This window comes from Amblyomma americanum, chromosome 4 (genome assembly GCF_052857255.1).
Source record: "Amblyomma americanum isolate KBUSLIRL-KWMA chromosome 4, ASM5285725v1, whole genome shotgun sequence".
Lineage (NCBI taxonomy): Eukaryota > Metazoa > Arthropoda > Arachnida > Ixodida > Ixodidae > Amblyomma > Amblyomma americanum.
In genome coordinates, this window is record NC_135500.1 from 191283639 (window position 1) to 191301088 (window position 17450).

At 42.7% G+C, this 17450-nt stretch overlaps 2 protein-coding genes across 3 annotated transcripts in view; one reads left to right on the plus strand and one right to left on the minus strand.

Annotated features, from left to right (window-relative positions):
• Positions 1 to 13674, minus strand: part of LOC144128888 (fatty acyl-CoA reductase 1-like) — a 40246-nt gene extending 26572 nt beyond the window's left edge. Inside the window, exons 1-4 of the mRNA XM_077662668.1 lie at positions 13231 to 13674; positions 12246 to 12343; positions 3699 to 3815; positions 72 to 247 (exon numbers count right to left, since the gene is read on the minus strand). Of these exons, the coding sequence (XP_077518794.1) occupies positions 72 to 247; positions 3699 to 3815; positions 12246 to 12343; positions 13231 to 13249 (410 nt within the window). The 5' untranslated portion in view covers positions 13250 to 13674. The remainder of the gene's footprint in view (positions 1 to 71; positions 248 to 3698; positions 3816 to 12245; positions 12344 to 13230) is intronic.
• Positions 13675 to 14535: 861 nt separating this feature from the next.
• The window catches only part of hiw (MYC binding protein highwire), a 132454-nt gene continuing 129539 nt past the window's right edge, over positions 14536 to 17450 (plus strand). The window contains exons 1-2 of one of the 2 annotated variants that reach the window (XM_077662670.1): positions 14536 to 15068; positions 15270 to 15327. In XM_077662670.1, the coding sequence (XP_077518796.1) occupies positions 14920 to 15068; positions 15270 to 15327 (207 nt within the window). In that variant the 5' untranslated portion in view covers positions 14536 to 14919. The remainder of the gene's footprint in view (positions 15069 to 15269; positions 15328 to 17450) is intronic. The other variant, XM_077662669.1, reaches the window with a different exon arrangement.

Genomic DNA, 17450 nt, shown 5'->3' on the forward strand with positions numbered 1-17450 from the left:
ACCACATTTTTAGATCTGAACACAGATATTTCAATGCGACCCCGTCTGTGCTTGAGTAAGTCAGGACTCACCTAAGTGTTTCGTTGAACTTAATGGTTGCTGCTGAATGGAAGACCACTGACACCTCCCTTGTGAGAAGCTCATAGTCGGCAGGCTGCAGACCTAGCCCAGGCTCTGTCAGGTCTCCGTCAATGGCGACCAGCTTTTCCAGTGCTTCAGCATGCTCACGATGCACATGCTCAAAGCACTAAAGAAATAATAAAGTGCTGCCTCAGTAAATATTTATGCAAGCGATGTGCTAAACACTGAAGTCTCTCAGGCGAAATAAAGGTCGCACTCCGCATGTTTTGTCTAGGGGTATGCGAATATTGAAATTTCCTAACAGAATCAAAAACGAATATGAAAAAAAATGCTTTTGAATATCAGACGATATATCTGTTCAGTGTGAAAACAAATTTCAGAAAAGATAAATAGGCAAACATCCTTAATTCTTTTCAAAATAGTGCACAGCCTTTGCTACTGAAATATAAAAAACTAGACTGACTTAGCACCATACAGAAAAACATGTTTCCAGAAATGTATATTGCTTGATTAGATGGCATAAGAATGCGCAGCCTGTAATGTGGTCATGCAAAATCAGTAACAAAATACTGCAACTAAATATAAGAGCACAAGTAGTAAAGCCTCATTAGACAGTTTTAGTTTCACGTACGTAGAGGGTTCACGTACGCAAACGTGAGAAGTCTACGTAGCCTGCACGCAGGTCGTTTGAAACCCTTATAGTTACACGTACGCGAAACACGCTGCGCGTTACGCCTAGCGCCATCTACTAAGAAACACAGACACTGGTTGTAGCCAAAATCATCCAAGACAAGTCATTAAGCGAAGCCATTTATAGCGAGACCGTTGCTATGACGACGACCAATGCTACTTCGTCAGGCTTAGCAGCTGAAAAATCACCCTTCTGTCTGAAACATAAAAGCTATTTGTCGCTTGAAACCTTATGCGAGGGTAAGAATGGGCAAATCGAAGGCGAATACAGCAGTTTAGAACACCATATCGCCTCGAGGGATTAGCGACGAAGCTGTTATCGCCGTGAAGCGGCGGGCAGGGTGCCGCCATGTTTGTCAACGCTACGTACGCAAGCAACGCAAAGACCGCAACGTAAAAATCCGAATCTCACGTACGTACATGAGACTCGCTCATAATCTTTGCGTTCTGCGCATGCGCACTGGTCACACGTAAGAGCTCTACGTACGGGAAACTAAAACTCTCTATTAATGGGGACTTTGAAGGACTGGAACGAATGCTTGGATTATCTGGATTAAGTTATTAAATGCCCCCCCCCCCCCCCCCCCCTCTCCCCAACTCCCAGAAAAAGAAAAACTGCTGAAAATTCGAAACTGCGGGAAAGTTTTGTGTGGAGGCTCCATGACGAGCATGCAGTGCAATGCACATTGCCATTGGAATGGGGAAGCTAGTTCTAAAAAAAAAAAAAAAAAGACCAGCGATGCGACACTTGGCGTCTGAAAGTGGCACTCAGATGGGTTTGGATGGCTGGCTAATGCTGCCTTCAACGTAGGCTGGTGGTGAAACTCAGAAACAAATTATGCTGCCAGGGAATTTTTTGGTCTAGGGACAGGAGCCTTCCTATTGTTGCCACACCTGCCGTTAACGCGCACATCAGAGGTATGCGGCTTACAGTGTGCCACGCAATAGGTGGATTTTTATAGGAACGCTTACAGTTACAGGTGACACCTGACCAAAACGAGATGACTGAGCTCACACTAGAAGAGTTGTGAAGGCAACAAGATGAGTGCCATGGGTGTGAGAGTTATGTAAAAAAATGGTTGATTTGCGTAGTTCGGTCCAATGCGAATTAGGCGCACTAGCAGTTCGGATTTCACTGCGGTTCCGGTGTTCAGATCCAGCATTCATAGGAGGAGTTATTCGGATAGCGATTATGGGTTAATGCCCATATATATAGAATTCGTCATTTTCTACTTTACATTCATAGATCCCTGGGAGTCCTCATACAACTGCCCTGTGATGGCAGGTGCTACCATCGGTGAGGCTTGTGTTCCCGAGCAACCTCTCATGATCAATCATTAATTTAACTGCCACCTGCCACAGAACCCCCCCCCCCCCCCCCCCAACACACACACACACACAACTCGGTACGTTGCCCACAACCCAGTAGGCAGGTGACCAGCCTACCACAAAGCTGGCACCAGACAAACAAACAAACAAACAAACAAACAAACAAACAAACAAACAAACAGACAGAGACAATCAGACAAAACATAGAGAGACAATCAGACAAACACACAAAGGCTACATGTGGGGAATGCCCAATATAAGTGCTAATGCACTAAAAACCACGAGTGTTCGTGCTGCAATTTTTCAAAGTGGGTGGTCAGCCATCTTGTTCTGATTACATTTGTAGAAGAGCCAATTTGTCGAATTTCACATGGCATCCAAGCCTAACAGTGTCCATTTAAGATCAGTCCACACGATAGATGACGGAGAAGAAAGCGAAGCGACGCCTTTGTATAATGGCTTGCCAATACTTTAAACCCGATGTTCGGATAATCTGCACAGATATTGTGCTTTCACCAGAGTCAGATTTATGAAATCCAGTGCACTATTCGATCACTGCCAAATATTCAAGAATACCTAAATCGAATATGAACCAAATAACAAACACATTCGATTTGTATTCAAAACTGCAACTATTCACATGCCCCAAGTTCTCTCATTTAGCAGTCAAAAACATATGCTACACAGCTAGCACATATGCGTGGCCACATTGCAAATGCTTCACGAGCCTTTTGTATAAGGAGCTCGACGGCGTCCCTCAGAACTCAAGCATATTCTTGCTGAAAAGCAGTATGGCATGCGATGAAAGTAATGCAGTGATGCTGGCAGCCAATTTGCGCAACTATGACCCCTTTGCCCAGCTTAATCAGTACTGAAAAACTAACTCTCTCCCTGCAGAAGTAACAAAATTGCTCAGCAGTAAATATCCAGACCAACACAAAAAGCCTTTAAAGGTATGATCTTAGCAGCTATAACTTCACTGTAGAATTTTTCTTCATGGTGAATGAACTACGCAAAATATAAAATGCCCAAGGCATAGGTTCCTGCTGTCAGCCCCCACGTGCTTCGCAAAGCATGCTCACTGGCCGTTGTCAAGGTATGCCCAAGTTGGCATGGCCGCAGACATTATCAGCAAAAGCAAACAGTCGGAATCTACTACCACTTGAAGGTTATCGCACACTTGATCCTGAGTGGCAAATGAGACACAGCAGTGAAACGATCTTTTCATCCTGGCTGGTTTCTCCCGATGCTCCATAAATCTTCATAACTTCTCAATATCTTCAACATATAAAATATTCCCTGGTTTGTCACTCATAACATTTTTTTAAGTTGACAGTTTAGAAAGGAGTTTCTTGTACTCGTGAGACATCTAGCACTTCCTGTGTGTTACTTCTTCCTGTGTGTTTGCATTCACATTTTGTATAACATACATAACGTGTGCACAAAGGCAGATCCACATAGATATCACAACTTTGAAATTTCGTACGAGTATACTCTTTTCACAGGAACTCAACAGCATGCTTTTACAGCAAAGCATAACTATAAGCCTTTCAGACAACAAAAGGTCAAACCTTAGCAGTGAGTAAAAATGGCTATACCTCAGCTTTGAGCAGTGAAGACAGTCGTTCCTTTGACTTGCATCCTTTCCTTGGTCGTATCAACAAAAAGATCTGCTTGATGCCTGGGCAAGAACGCAGCAGCTTCTCAAGGAGGATCTGGAAATGAAAGGGCACGAAGCTCAAGCTCATACTGTACCCAAATTTCCACAGGGGTGAACAGAGGGGTGGCGCTACCATGAACTTTTGCCTTCCCTCTAAAAATGTAGAAAATACCTGTACATGCCTACGAGCAGAAGAGCCATAATGTGTTAAGAACAGCCATTTTACAGAGTGAAGAAAGCTATTCAATAATTTTGTGATGCCTTTCTATGCCCAAATTCATCGCTTTGCTTTGCAATAATTAAAGAAGCTATGCTAAGCAAATGTGTTGGATCACATTTGCTTAGCATAGCTTCGTTACCAGTCTGTATCAACCTGTATCGATAATGCCATAATAATATGAATAACTCATACTGTAGTTAAGTGCAATATTCTTAAAAACTGATAAGCGAGCACACAGCACCTTAAGAATGAGCGACTAGTAATTTTGCTTTTGCTGCACTCAGAAAGCATGTGGCTGGTTTATGGGGTTTAATGTCCCGAAGCGACTCAGGCTACAAGGGACGCCGTAGTGGAGGGCTCTGGTAATTTCGACCACCTTGATTTCTTTAAAGTGCACTGACATCGCACAGTACATGGGCCTCTAGTATTTTGCCTCCATCGAAATGTGACCGCAGCGGCTCGGATTGAACCCTCATCTAACGGGTCAGCAGCCGAGCACCATAACCACTGAGCCACCGCGGCGGCTCTCAGAAAGCATGTAAATTACTGGATGAATGGATCAAACATAGTTTAATTAGTACAGAAAAACAACAACAACGGCCAGCTCCCGAAATCTGGACGCATAAATTTTCATATCTCCACTATTCTTGAAAGCACAGCGTGTCCAAAAAGAAAAATGCACGAGATAGAACCAAGGCAGCCTAAGACACACCAAAACTAAGTACAGCACAAAAAAGCTTCAAACGTCAGATTCAGACCCATGCAGTAAAAGGACAGCAGCCTAATATCTCATTCTGCTGAAGTACAAGCAGACACCTATTACTGGAAATCTGTAAGCCCAGCATCTTTGGTTTGAAATTTCAACAAGTGCTAGAGGTAAACTAAATGGCTTGTCATCCAAGTGACGTCTGAGTAAGTCATCAGGGCTACAACAACAATATAATATACAGCAGATAATATACAACAACAAATGACAAGAGCTTTCTTTTAATATGGCTATAGCCACATCACAGGCTCAATTCCCAAGTAATGCAGAATGTTGCCTCAACATTGCCTGTAGGTAACAACTACCATGAAAAACAATATTGAGTAACAAAATGTGATGCTGCTGCAACACTGTCTAATGTACATTAGCATGATGCTTCACAATTACACCACAGCAACATTTATGGGCATATATAGCAACAACATTGAGTACTAACATCTCACCAAAATTTCTGAGTCCATGTTTAGACAACATTTGTAAACAGAAACTTGTCACACAATACCGGCAAGGCTAATAATGCACAGGTAATGTAGTTCATTGAATCCTGCCGCTTCTCGTGCCCAGTGAATGCAATGTAACTGGAAGATACTAAAGCAACATATAAATAGAGCTCGGAATGGCTCCTTCTTGTGAATTAACGTGCATTTTTACTGAATGCATTTGCATAATGTCTGCACAATGTCTGCATAGTAAATAAATTCGACGAACTTGAAAACCTCCTCTTCACACACGATCCTGACGCCGCTGTTCTAACAGAAACATGGCTTCATGATGCAATTCCGAATGATGCAGTTATCACATCCGAGCAATACGAAATCGTTCGTCGCGACCGCACTTCAAGAGGGGGCGGTGTCGCTATTCTGATAAAGAAAGGCATCGACTATACGCTGATACCGCATCACACCAACACTGAAATGGTCTGGGTTGTTCTCCGTCTTTTTCAGCTTAGTCTTTTAATAGGTGTTATTTATCGACCACCGAATACTGATACTTCTGTACTGGACAACTTGCACGACTTTTTAAATGAACATACAAAGCGCTATAGCCATGTTATCGTATGCGGCGATTTTAACTTGCCAAACATCAACTGGGATTCTCTGTGCGCTCAAACTTTGTGTGCTAACTCGGATGCTTTGCTCAGCATAGCTTTTAATTATAACTTAAACCAGGTTGTTCAGAAACCTACGCGCATTACAGCAAATACGAGTTCTCTTCTTGACCTGGTATTTATATCAGACCCTGTTAGTCAATTGGGCTTTTCGACAGATGTCTTTCCCGGAATATCAGACCATGAAGCGGTGCTCTTTAAAAGCGAATTGATGCGACCAGTAATTGTTCATCAGGAAGGAAAAGCGTTTCGCGACTTTAACAATGCTCAGGATGAAAGCGTTCTAGATCAGCTTGAACTAACGTATGAATCCTTTGCTAAAAAATACACTGATGGGCGCACAAGTGTGAACGACTTGTGGTTAGAATTCAAAAGTACGGTTCATCAATGTATCAACAAGTACGTGCCGCTTAAACATAAGCTGAAAATGGCGTGTCCCTGGCTAACACGCGAGATCATACAGTTAAAACGTCGCGTGAAGCGCTTATCAAGGTCAAGCAATAAAGTTGGTGGTGCTTTGCCGGCTCTTCGGGCTGAACTGTGTTCAAAAATAAAATCTTCACGGTACCACTTTTTTAATGTCAAGATGCACAATTTTCTAAAAACTGACCCCCAAAAGTTCTGGAGGCATCTGTCACAGAAAAAAGACCCGGTTAACAAACTTCTCCTTAACAGCACAGTTGTTACCGACTCCCTCTGCTTAGCGACTGCCTTCAATGAGCACTTTTCCTCTGTATTCCTGAGTAACAGCAACTCAGTCTCCGAATCTCGAACTAGCCATTTCAATCTGCCAGACCTAATTATTAACGAGGAGGGTATTGTTTCGGCTCTATTGCAGTTGAACACAAAAAAATCCTCTGGACCAGACGATATTCCTAACGCTTTTCTGTACAGATATGCTGAGTGGTGCGCTAAATACCTTTTCATTATTTTTACTGAAAGTCTCAGGACAGGACAAATTCCAAGCGATTGGAAAACAGCAAAGGTGATACCCATTCACAAATCAGGAGACACGCTTTGCGTGAAGAATTACAGGCCAATTTCTTTGTTATGTACGTCCAGTAAGGTGTTAGAACATTTTATTTTCAAGCACATAAGTTCATTCCTAGAGGGAAGCGGTTTTTTTATTGAAAGCCAGCACGGGTTTCAGCAAGGCTTGTCGACAGTGACGCAGCTTATTCATATCACAAATGAAATTATGATGTCACTAGACAATAATGGACAGGTAGATTTAATTTTCATTGACTTCGAAAAAGCGTTTGACCGTACTGTAATCGCCCTTTGTCGCTGTTATTTTGTTGTTACCACTTTGTAATTTTTTTCCTTTGTGCACTCCTGCCCTGACCGCCAAAGGGCAGTCGGCAGTATTTATGAAATAAATAAATAAATAAATAATGCGTAATGAACATGATAGCAAGGACTAATATTTCTTTTTTAATAAAAGCATTAACAACAAAGTCGTGCTCACTCGTATTCCTAACTTTTGCCATTACAAGTTCAAAAATGCACAAAACTTAGCTCAACTGAAGACTGTTACTGGCTCTAAAACAAAGGCCTCAAGTGGGGGATATATAAGCTCACTGAAAGTCACTCTCGTGTATGAGTGCGCAACACGATGGCATTTTCTGGTGCACAATGTTTCTGTGGCGCAGTGTTTTATACACGGATTGAGTGTTTAGAGATGCTTGCTGTATTAATTACGTGCATTAATGCACTGTCAAAAAATAGGCACCTTGCAATCAATTGCTTTGGAAGTTTTTATGTGCTTCACCTTAGCAGAATATGCAGAGGATCATTATTTTTTTCATGTAGGATGTGCGTGTGTTTTGTCCAACTGCTGACACAAATGAAGTGGCAATGTTATTTTATGCACTTGACAATCTGTCAGAATAATCACATCAACGTTACCCAAATGTTGTACTAACATTAGTGTGTAATGTTACCTGGCGACCAAAAAAGGCGATAGCAAAATTTACACACAGTTATGGAATGGCATTTGAATCTACCCTATTCAGACAACGCTTTGACAACATTTTGCGTTGCTTGGGTTAGTCTAAACCTTGATCTGACTGGTGTTGTGTTGGGTTTTATGGCACATAGGCAGCTAAGGCCATCATGCGCCAAGCTCAATGTATAGGATTGGTTTTCTGTAAAATGTTTAGGAATATTAAAAATTGTCGATGGTGTAGATGGCCTAAAAAAAATTGTACTGCCTATTAATAACAGAGAAGAAGAAATATGGCAATGGCTAATGGTAAAAACCCCACAAAAGGTCAGGTAGCCTCAGCGGCTATCCTTGGCTGGGCAAGGATCCCAACCAATCAAATAAAGAGCTTCAGCCTTCTTCTCAGGAATGAGAAAGTGGCTGAGGTGCATCATGCAATAAAGCGAACCAGTGGTTCAAAATTTACAGTTTTTCAAGTACCCCTGCTTCTTTTAAAAAGCTAAAAATGGCAGGTATGTTAACAATGGAATTATCATCTAAGAGCAGAAATGGATGAAAAGGAATGCATTCATTATAAAATTGAGTAAGGTACTTCTTTTTCTTAGTTTTTCCAGTTTCAACATGAAAATAAAATGTGATTAACCGTAAGATCATCTCTGCATTTGCAAACAGGTTTGTCTTGATTTGTTAGCAGAAAGTTGTGCGCAAGGTGCGTGTGGTCTACCGGAGACGGCATAAAATCACTTCCTTAAAACGTTCCTGGTGCACACATGATTTAAATTCACCCAAAACCGGCTTTACCAAGAGTAGTTTATTACTCACTTGCAATTCCATGCCGACTGCCATTTTTCTCTTAATTTACGCCGTACTAAGTTTATGCAATCCTTAAAAGGTATATTTACTTTTTTTATTTCCCTTCCATGCGCTTTAGCAGTGAGGACATCTGCTCTCTCGTTGCCTTTTATTCCGACATGACTGGGAACCCAGAAGAAGTTTGTGTTTAGTCCTCGATCTGTGGCTGTTACTATCTTGTGTATGATGCCACCAAGAATCGGAGTCACTGCATTTCTAGAGTGCAGAGCTGTGAGTGTATCGAGGGAGTCTGTGTAAATAATACTGTTGGTGAGGTTCTCATTTCCTATCTTTTGTACGGCCACACAGACTGCGTAACATTCAGCAGTTAACCCGATCTGACTGCTAGGTGCCAATTACATGCATTCAAAGAAACAAAGGGCAACTCAGTTGGTACTCAATAAATCAAATGTTCACATTTTTCAGAGACGTTAGTTTTTTTTCCCTTTTCTTTTCAGAATACAGTGAGGAAGCAATAAAGTCTCACAAAGCACAATTTAAAATTCTGACCATGTAATAATAAATAACCAATGTTGAAGGCAGCTTTCGATTAAGAAAACACTAACAGGAAAAAAGAAGACACTACTTGCATTTGTTACTAATTGTTTGTCAGTAGTTTGTCAAACAAATATGACAAGAATGAAATGAAAGCAATCTGCAAGCAAAATAGAGGTCAGAAAAAAGGCCAGACGGACTTTTATGTTAGTAGTTACAACAAAGGGTAGTAACCAAGCTTGACAACTGTTCCTTCACGCCTGAACGAACTTCAAATTGGCGTTTTCAGAGAGGGTCGTAAGTTGTAAGAAGCATGACAGCTGAGCACTGCTACAGAACTCTTCGTAGTTTTAACGATAACCGCAGCTGACAGCTGTGCCATTATAAGAAGCGACATGAAAGCAAAATGAAGCATTGGTCGGGCATACATCTATTGCAGGATGCCGGATGGCTCTTACAATACCTGTTCCAGCCACCTGTGCCTTAACACGAAGCTATATAAAAATACATTGCAAACCTACTTCATAAAGTTTAAAAGCCGTAGACAGGTGATACCAGAATAGCTCCTGCTGTGAAATGGCAACATTCCCCACAGTCTGGCATTAGCCAAACAGTGTCTCAAACAAAAACAAAAAAAAACTAAGCATGCGCTTGGGAAAGCTCCAACTTCGCATTATCCAGAGCGTGTCCTATATACAGTAAAGAAAACTTAAAACAGCTACTGTTGCTGCTAGGAAACATTAAACCAAGCAACTTCAATTCTTTATTTCAAACAAAATCCTTCAATTCATTTCTGGGGAAAATAGCTCCTAGAAGCTCTCCCTTTGAAATTTAGTACTCATTTTAACTGGTTGCTACTGAGAGGAGCTTCATATGCCATCCTCAAGGCAACTGTGTTGTGCCATATACAGTTGAAACCCTTATTTAAAACTCAAATATCTCACTATTGTCTATATAAAACATATGGAATATCTTCAAGGAAATCCGATGTAAAAATAAATCAGTGCTGTACACCTATATATCTATGCACATTCACCAGAATATTTCACATATTAAACAACTCTTGGTATTTATGTCACACAGAGAAGCTCGCTTGAAAGAACTGCCTCAGATGCATGACCTTGAGAAGGTCTTTCCCTCAATCTAGCCACATCATGGCAAAGTGCCCACATGGTGTAAGGTCCACTTCATAAACATGCCAAAAGCAATCATGAAGGACAGTCTATGCGGTTATGCATGCTTGTTAAAACATCCAAGGAGTTTTGGGCTGTGATCAGCTCACTAGTTTTTGCCCAATTATAGCATGCTTTTCCAAGGTGCTGCCATTCACCTATGCAGAAGTTAAAAATGACCCCTGACATGAGTTCACTTAAACGTCGCCCCCCTCCATACATAGTTCCTTCAAATTCATCCCTCCACCTCAGTGATTATGCCTACCAAGGATGAATAAATGAAGTGCCAAGAAATTACTTCCAGTTGCAGGCGTGCAAACACTTTCACTTTCCATTCTGCATTCTTTCTGAATGTCATCCACACTAGCAGAACAAATAGGCAGAAGTGGAGGCACAGCATCAGTGCTGACATCACTCAAGATTAATCTAAAACTGTTGCAGAATAAAGGGTACATGGGACAATCCTTTCGCTCTACACCTTACAAAAGAGCCAGGCATTATCAACACAGATTCTTGGCAGAGTGACCATATCAACAATGCTGGAGGTTCTCTCTCTAGCCTTGAAGTTTACTGATTAAAATGCAGCATGCATGGTGGTAGCATGCTTTTTCTTGCAGATAAATCCACTCCAAGTTTTCTGTGAGAGCTGAAATGACAGGAGTGAGGAAATGTGTATTACGGAATTCTTGTCCCAAAATGGTGAGCATACTGCGATAACTCAAGAGATATCACCGCCATGAACTTTTGCACACTCACTTTAATTGCCCAGATTAGGTAAACAAGCATCTTTCTGACATCCATTCACTGTCAAGTGAACTTATTGCTTCCCAGCATTGGAATATGTAAAAATAAGTGTGCACCAATGAAAAAATTTGTAAGAATGTCTTGCTTCACCATTTTCTGACTAAACTCAGGCGGGATCAGAGAATGTGGACGTGAAAAGCTTTTTACTGTGTCAAGGGAATCACAGTCCTCAAAAACTGCAGTAGTCGATTGTTCATTGTCCAAGACGGCACGGGCTGACACTTATTTTTGCTCTTTTTTTATTAGTCCCACCATAATATTAGTCCAAGACAGCACCCGATGTGACTGAATCAATAGACATTGCACATCTGCTTTGCCATTTTGTAATACTGACTCACCTCATATAAAACATCAACACTACTTTCACCATGAGCAGTAGTTAGGAGTTTTCCATCAAGTGCAATAAACAGATCAGACCACAACACTTGCAGCAGCATTAACTGTTACCATAGCTCACATGTATGCTGCAACTATGCTTTGATACCAAGCAGATGAAGCGTATACCTTGAACAATTATACTTCACGGAACTAACTCAAGACAGGAAGCAAAATTATAGAGAAAAACTGGTAGCAAAAAATGTGCAGCTGCCAGACTTGTACTATGTATGCTTGTATATAGTTTTCCGACACAAAGACAAGCTGACCCACGAAGTCATAGAGGCTTTTACATTCAGAATAAGAGTTTTAACATGCATTAGCCATCCCTCTGTGATTTTGTCTAACAAAGAAGTGAGCTGTCTTGCCTCCCACTTGTCATATATAGCTACAATTGTTCTGGCTGCATTTTGAAATGCTTGCTTGGTTACTGTTTCCCACTGTATATATGAGTGTACTGTTTCCTCAATAAATTCAGTTGATAGTCAGTGCTTGCCTGTTTCCATCTAAGTCCCATCCTTGCACTGTTGACGCATAATGAATAAGCAGAACTAAAGTTTTATGCTAGCAGCAGGCTTCAGACATGTCCTCTGAAAAAGCGCTTTGCTGTGAAAACATCATCGCATACATTAATTACCATTCTGTTGTGTCAACATATGCAACCTAAGAACTATGGGTAAGAAAGCAAAGTTGCAGGTGCACTGTTTAGCAGTAAAGGAAAAGAAGGGATCCAAATTCAAATGCATACCTTACCAAGGAAGCCTGTCACACCCGTGATGAGCACACTCTTGTCCCTGTAGAACTCTTGGACAGCCAATTCGTCCGCATCATTCACGGCTGGTGCTTCTACCGGAGGCAGAGAGAGTTTCACCACATTAGAAACGAAAGTGCGAGAAACTGCCCACAACGCACGATGCAGGAATAACAGAAACCGCTAAAATTTCTCAGGATTCAATATGTATCGCAGATTGAATAGTATGCTGCGTTAGGCACGAATGAAATCATCAGAAACGTGGACGTTTCCAGCATTAACTTTCAGCATCCAATTACTCCCGAGGCCGTCGCGTAGTCCTCCCTGTGCAAAGCTAAATGCATACAGCATGTAGGCAAGTGGACGTCTCATATTTCTTGTGGGGCCAGGTAGGTCGCGTATTTGTTTACGCTGGTCCACTCGACAGAACTCTTGGCAGCTACTGCCGATACATTTATCGGCGACAAGTGTCTAGTGCTTATGAAGGCATTTACGCGCCGAGCATATCGCAATACAAGGACACCAAATCCAGGCCAGAGAAGTATTGGCACCGCGTTGAAACTGGTGTGCATAACAAATATGCCGGCACGTAAACGTACGATGTGATCCGGCACTGAAACACTGAAAAGGCATACCAGCTCGTCGAACACTGAAATATTGACGGCCGGTATTATCTTCACCCTCTACAGTACTCCAGCAGAGTAAAAACTGCATCTAGATGGCGGCAGCCAGAGCAGAGCACAAGCGAAGCGCAACATGTAGCACAGAGGCAACGTTCTCAAGACAGCAGACCGGGAACGCCCAGCACAAATGCACTCTTGCGCAATGACACATCCTCAGCTCTGATGAGCGCGGCGTTTGGGGGATCCAAGGAGCGGAATAACTCGAGATCGCGATCGTATAGCCTTGGGAAAGCATACTTCACTGGTGACTGCTACGCCGGAGATGAGCGGCAAGATAAGCGGAGGAACGGCCGCCCTACCTGCTTGCCCGGTTGACATGGTAGCTGCAGTCGTCGACCGTTTAATCGCTCGCACCGGTGGGGTCCTGTTACAGGTCGCTGCTCGTACTACTCTACAACGCTTTTGCAGGGGTAATGGGTGGTACCGGGGGTGACAAAAAATAACAAAAATGAAACCTGCAACAACTACCGGCACACATCGGTAAGCTACCGGACATCCATGGTCGAGAGGGGCTCTACGGGTACCACACCACCACCGCCGCCTCCGAGCTGGCCGAGCCACCGCTTGGCGACTCGCGCCGCGCACTCCTCCTCTCTCAATGACTCTCCTCCCACTTGTCCGAGTCTCCCTGCCTCCTCGCGAGACACCTTGGGCGCCCGCCGCTCCCCAACGCCCTCCAGCGCGGTCCAATCCCAAGGCCGCCTTCTCGCGTGACTGGTTTTAACCAATGGCGACCTCCGAAAGAACGGGATCACTAAGCAACAAGTAATTGCATGGAGTGATGGAGTGATGAAGGAATCACTTTGCAACAAGACAAAAAAAAATTGTACTGGATAAATGAGCAATAACACATGCCTTGTTGGATGGATGGATGGATGGATACGGCTGAACCCTTTACATCGGGCGGTGGCTCAAGCCACCTAGCCATGTCTTGTGAAATTTTACTCCTGTCTTGCTTTTAGCCACCAATCAGATAACCTTCGCTTGGTTACTTCTAACCTCATAAAATCCACTTTCCCTTCACTATCCCTAAACCCCAATGCCTTGGGTAAGTCAGCCCCGCTGCCTTCCACTGTAGGGTGAAGCCCTTTACAGAAAAGTATCAAGTGTTCAGCCGTTTCCTCCTCCTCTCCGCACGCAATGCACAAAGTGTCTATCCCCTGGTACCTGACTCTATACTTCTTAGTCCGCAAAACTCCAGTCCTGGCCTCAAACAACAAAGAACTTCCCCTACAATTATCATAGATATTTTCTTTGACAATTTCCTGTTTACGGTTGTTTTACAATGGCTAGCGCCCTTAACGTCGTAATTGCATACTAAAACAAAATACTCTAACAAATGAACGCACAATGTAAAATAGTTATAAAATAAAATAAAGTGTTTTATAATATTTTTTTGCAATTATTTTACAAAAGTTGTGTTGTAAATTAGGACTACTACAGTAATTGCAACTTTTATTTAAAAAATATTAAAATAACATCACATTTAATTTATTTTTATTAATAAAAATTTTGTTGATTGTTATTATGTAAAAAAAATAACGACAGAGACTGCATGACAACGGCGCAAGTCGAGCAGCATCGGGCAACTCTGCGCCATTGTTGATTTTTGTTACATTTCCTAGCCGAGCTGCGCGATGGTTCTGGACTCCTCACCTGCGTAAATCGACTCGCTCTGTGCAGCGCTTGGTGACTGGCCGTGCGATGCTGTGAATCCGTCCGGGGTGCCCCGCGCCAGAGACTCGGTGCCGGCGGAACATGCCCCTGCGGCGTGCCCCCCGCGCGTGCGGTGCGCCTAACGGAGGAGGCAGCAGCGCGAGTTCCAACATCGCTGCAGGCGCCGGTCGCCGTAGTAGCATCATCAGCAGGAGAAGCCTCCTTCGCGGTCACACCTCTTGCGCGACGCCCGCCTGAAACCGCGCATCTGGACGCGTTCAGACAAGCTCTCCTTTTTTTAATTCTGTTCCCCTTCCTACTCTGCCGCAGCGATGGCCTGTGTCGCCGTCAGCGGACCCCACGTCGCGAGCTCAAAGTACCAGGCGCGTTCCCTGAAGCGCTCTCTCTCCTGTTCGTTTGACACGAGTGAAGATGCGCTGCAGAGGGAGTTCCATGAGATGTTTCGGCTTCCTTTGGAGAGGTAAGCGACGGGTTTGTGGACCGCTCAGCGGGCAGACTTGCCTCGCCCTCGTACCTGTTGCGTGATCGCTATCCGGATGTTATGCTGCGATATGCGTAGTCTAGGTAAATAGCTGCGACGAGCTGTCAGACGTTGTCTGACGCTCGTTGGTTGCTGTGCGTGTGATCCGGTAAGCATTGACGCTATCTTTGTTCGGCGCAGGCGGAAGCATGACAAGAAGTTGAAGAAGAAGACTCCAAAGGAAAGAAAAAAGCTAAAGGTGGGTTATCTCATCAGGGTAAATTTAAATTTATTAAGTATCAATAAGTAATTGAAGAAATGCTGTTTAGGAGGGCTGGTTTCCAAACAAAGCATCCTTGGCTTGCCGATGGACTGAGGTCACGCAAGCGGTAAACAGCTTTTAACTGAAACAGTATGAATGTATGTTCACAGTGCTTTTGGTTAGCTGCTAGGTTGATTTTTAATGTATGTGGCAATGAGATTCACCTTGTTGTCCAAGTGTACTTATGTGCTGCTTAAACTGGTGCAGACTTTACAAATTTTTGTTCATCTCCATTGACTGATGCAGTGACAGATGACAAAATTTTCAAAGTTCCTTTTGTCCAAGAGCTTGCTGTATGTTCCATGGTTCTCTTTCTCTTTAGCACGTTGTGCTTTCTTTTTGAAAGGCTCAAACATTCAGGTCTTTCGACTGGACATGGAGTTGAACTGCAGTGTTCTTTTTGTCCTGAAAAACTGGTATCTCAGAAAGCTGAACTTAATTGCATGCGCAACTCTTTTTGTGCTGAGCTGCAATTGCACATACTAGTTAAGAAGCGAGGAAGTAATAGTTGCTCTATTGCTAATGAACAAATATTAGGGACCCTAGTCATGTGCAGATTTTTAGCCTATTGATGTTGTATTCATCAGAGCCCCACGGCATTGCATCTCTTGGAGCCCTTGAAGAGACAAATCAGCTTGTTGAATGGTTGCCATAGGTTTAAGAATTCCCCTTTCTTCTGTTCCTCTTCAAGTATTGAGAAACTGAACAGCTAACAAACCTGTGTAATATATATCGATATATTGATAATCGTTTTTTCTAAACAGCAAAGAAACAATTGTGCACGCAGCTGTTGTGAACAATTCTTTTTGAAAAATATTTCTTTTTTCTATATTATTTTTCACGATAGGTACGTGCATTCATTTCTTGAGCGAGCCAGTTGTATTCCCTGTAGGTCTTTTACTTAAGTCATCACGGATAAGTGCATCTCGTTGTACCATGGATGCGAGTGGGTGTTTAACAGGGCCGCTGATGACATATTGTCTGATAGTGTTAACATAAAATGCATTTTGCCTCTGATATTCTGCTATTAATAGTGCACCACTTTTCTCATGCTGGAATGTGGATGCAGTCTGCAGCAGTTTGTTCGAGGGCCCTTTTCCCAAGAATTCATCCTAGAAGAGCCGAGCACCAGGGGGTTTGACTCCTCTCACGTCTATAAATTCACTTCTTTTCACCTCCTCAATGTTGCTCTAATGCGACATGGTGCTGTAGTTGCAGGGGATGCCTTGACATGCAGATGTTTCCATGGGCTGCTTTGAGTTATTGCTCAAAGGGTTGTATCAAAAAGTGTGGGATACTGTGCAATTCACTCTAAAATTCCACGATGCCTAGTGCAGATTGGTGCCTCAATTAAAGCTTGGTGCATGATTTGCCATGATTTCGCATATGCTTACACACTCTTTGTTATATTGAGTGTGGCACTACCACCTTTTTCTGGGCTTGAAATTGCATACTGTCATCGAATAAGCATTCAGGCTTTTTCCCTCCCACAATGCAAAGAAGTGATGACAAAAACTGTATGAACTCCCCTTCTTAGTCTGTGCATTTTAAATTCAATTTCAATTCAGCTTGGTTTATTTTGCTATCATCGTATAATTTGCGGCAGCATAAGTGGAACTCTTAATCTCACATAGATCACATGATTATGGTTGGTACATTCTTGATAACACCCACTTACTCAACTGGAACATTTCTAATGTTGTGGCTGAGAAGAGAGCATGGTAGTTCTAAATTGCAATTTTGTGTGGCAGCACCATTTACCCTGATAAAGGTTTTTCCTACTGGTTTCACAACCTGGACAACTTTATGTTACCCTTTGTAAATAGTGTATATATGACCACTTCCTGTGTCGTTTCTTGCTGTCCCCTCACCTCTTTCATTTCACTTCTTCATACTGCCTGCTATCCTTTATTTCCGCTGCCCCAGCTCAGGTGCCACCGCCACAGTGATGGCAGATGCTGGGGTTAACAAAAATCTTTTAGCTTCCATTTTTATTATTATTTTTTAATAAACACTTACTACTACTACTACTACTACCGGTTTAAGTTAAAAAATCTAAT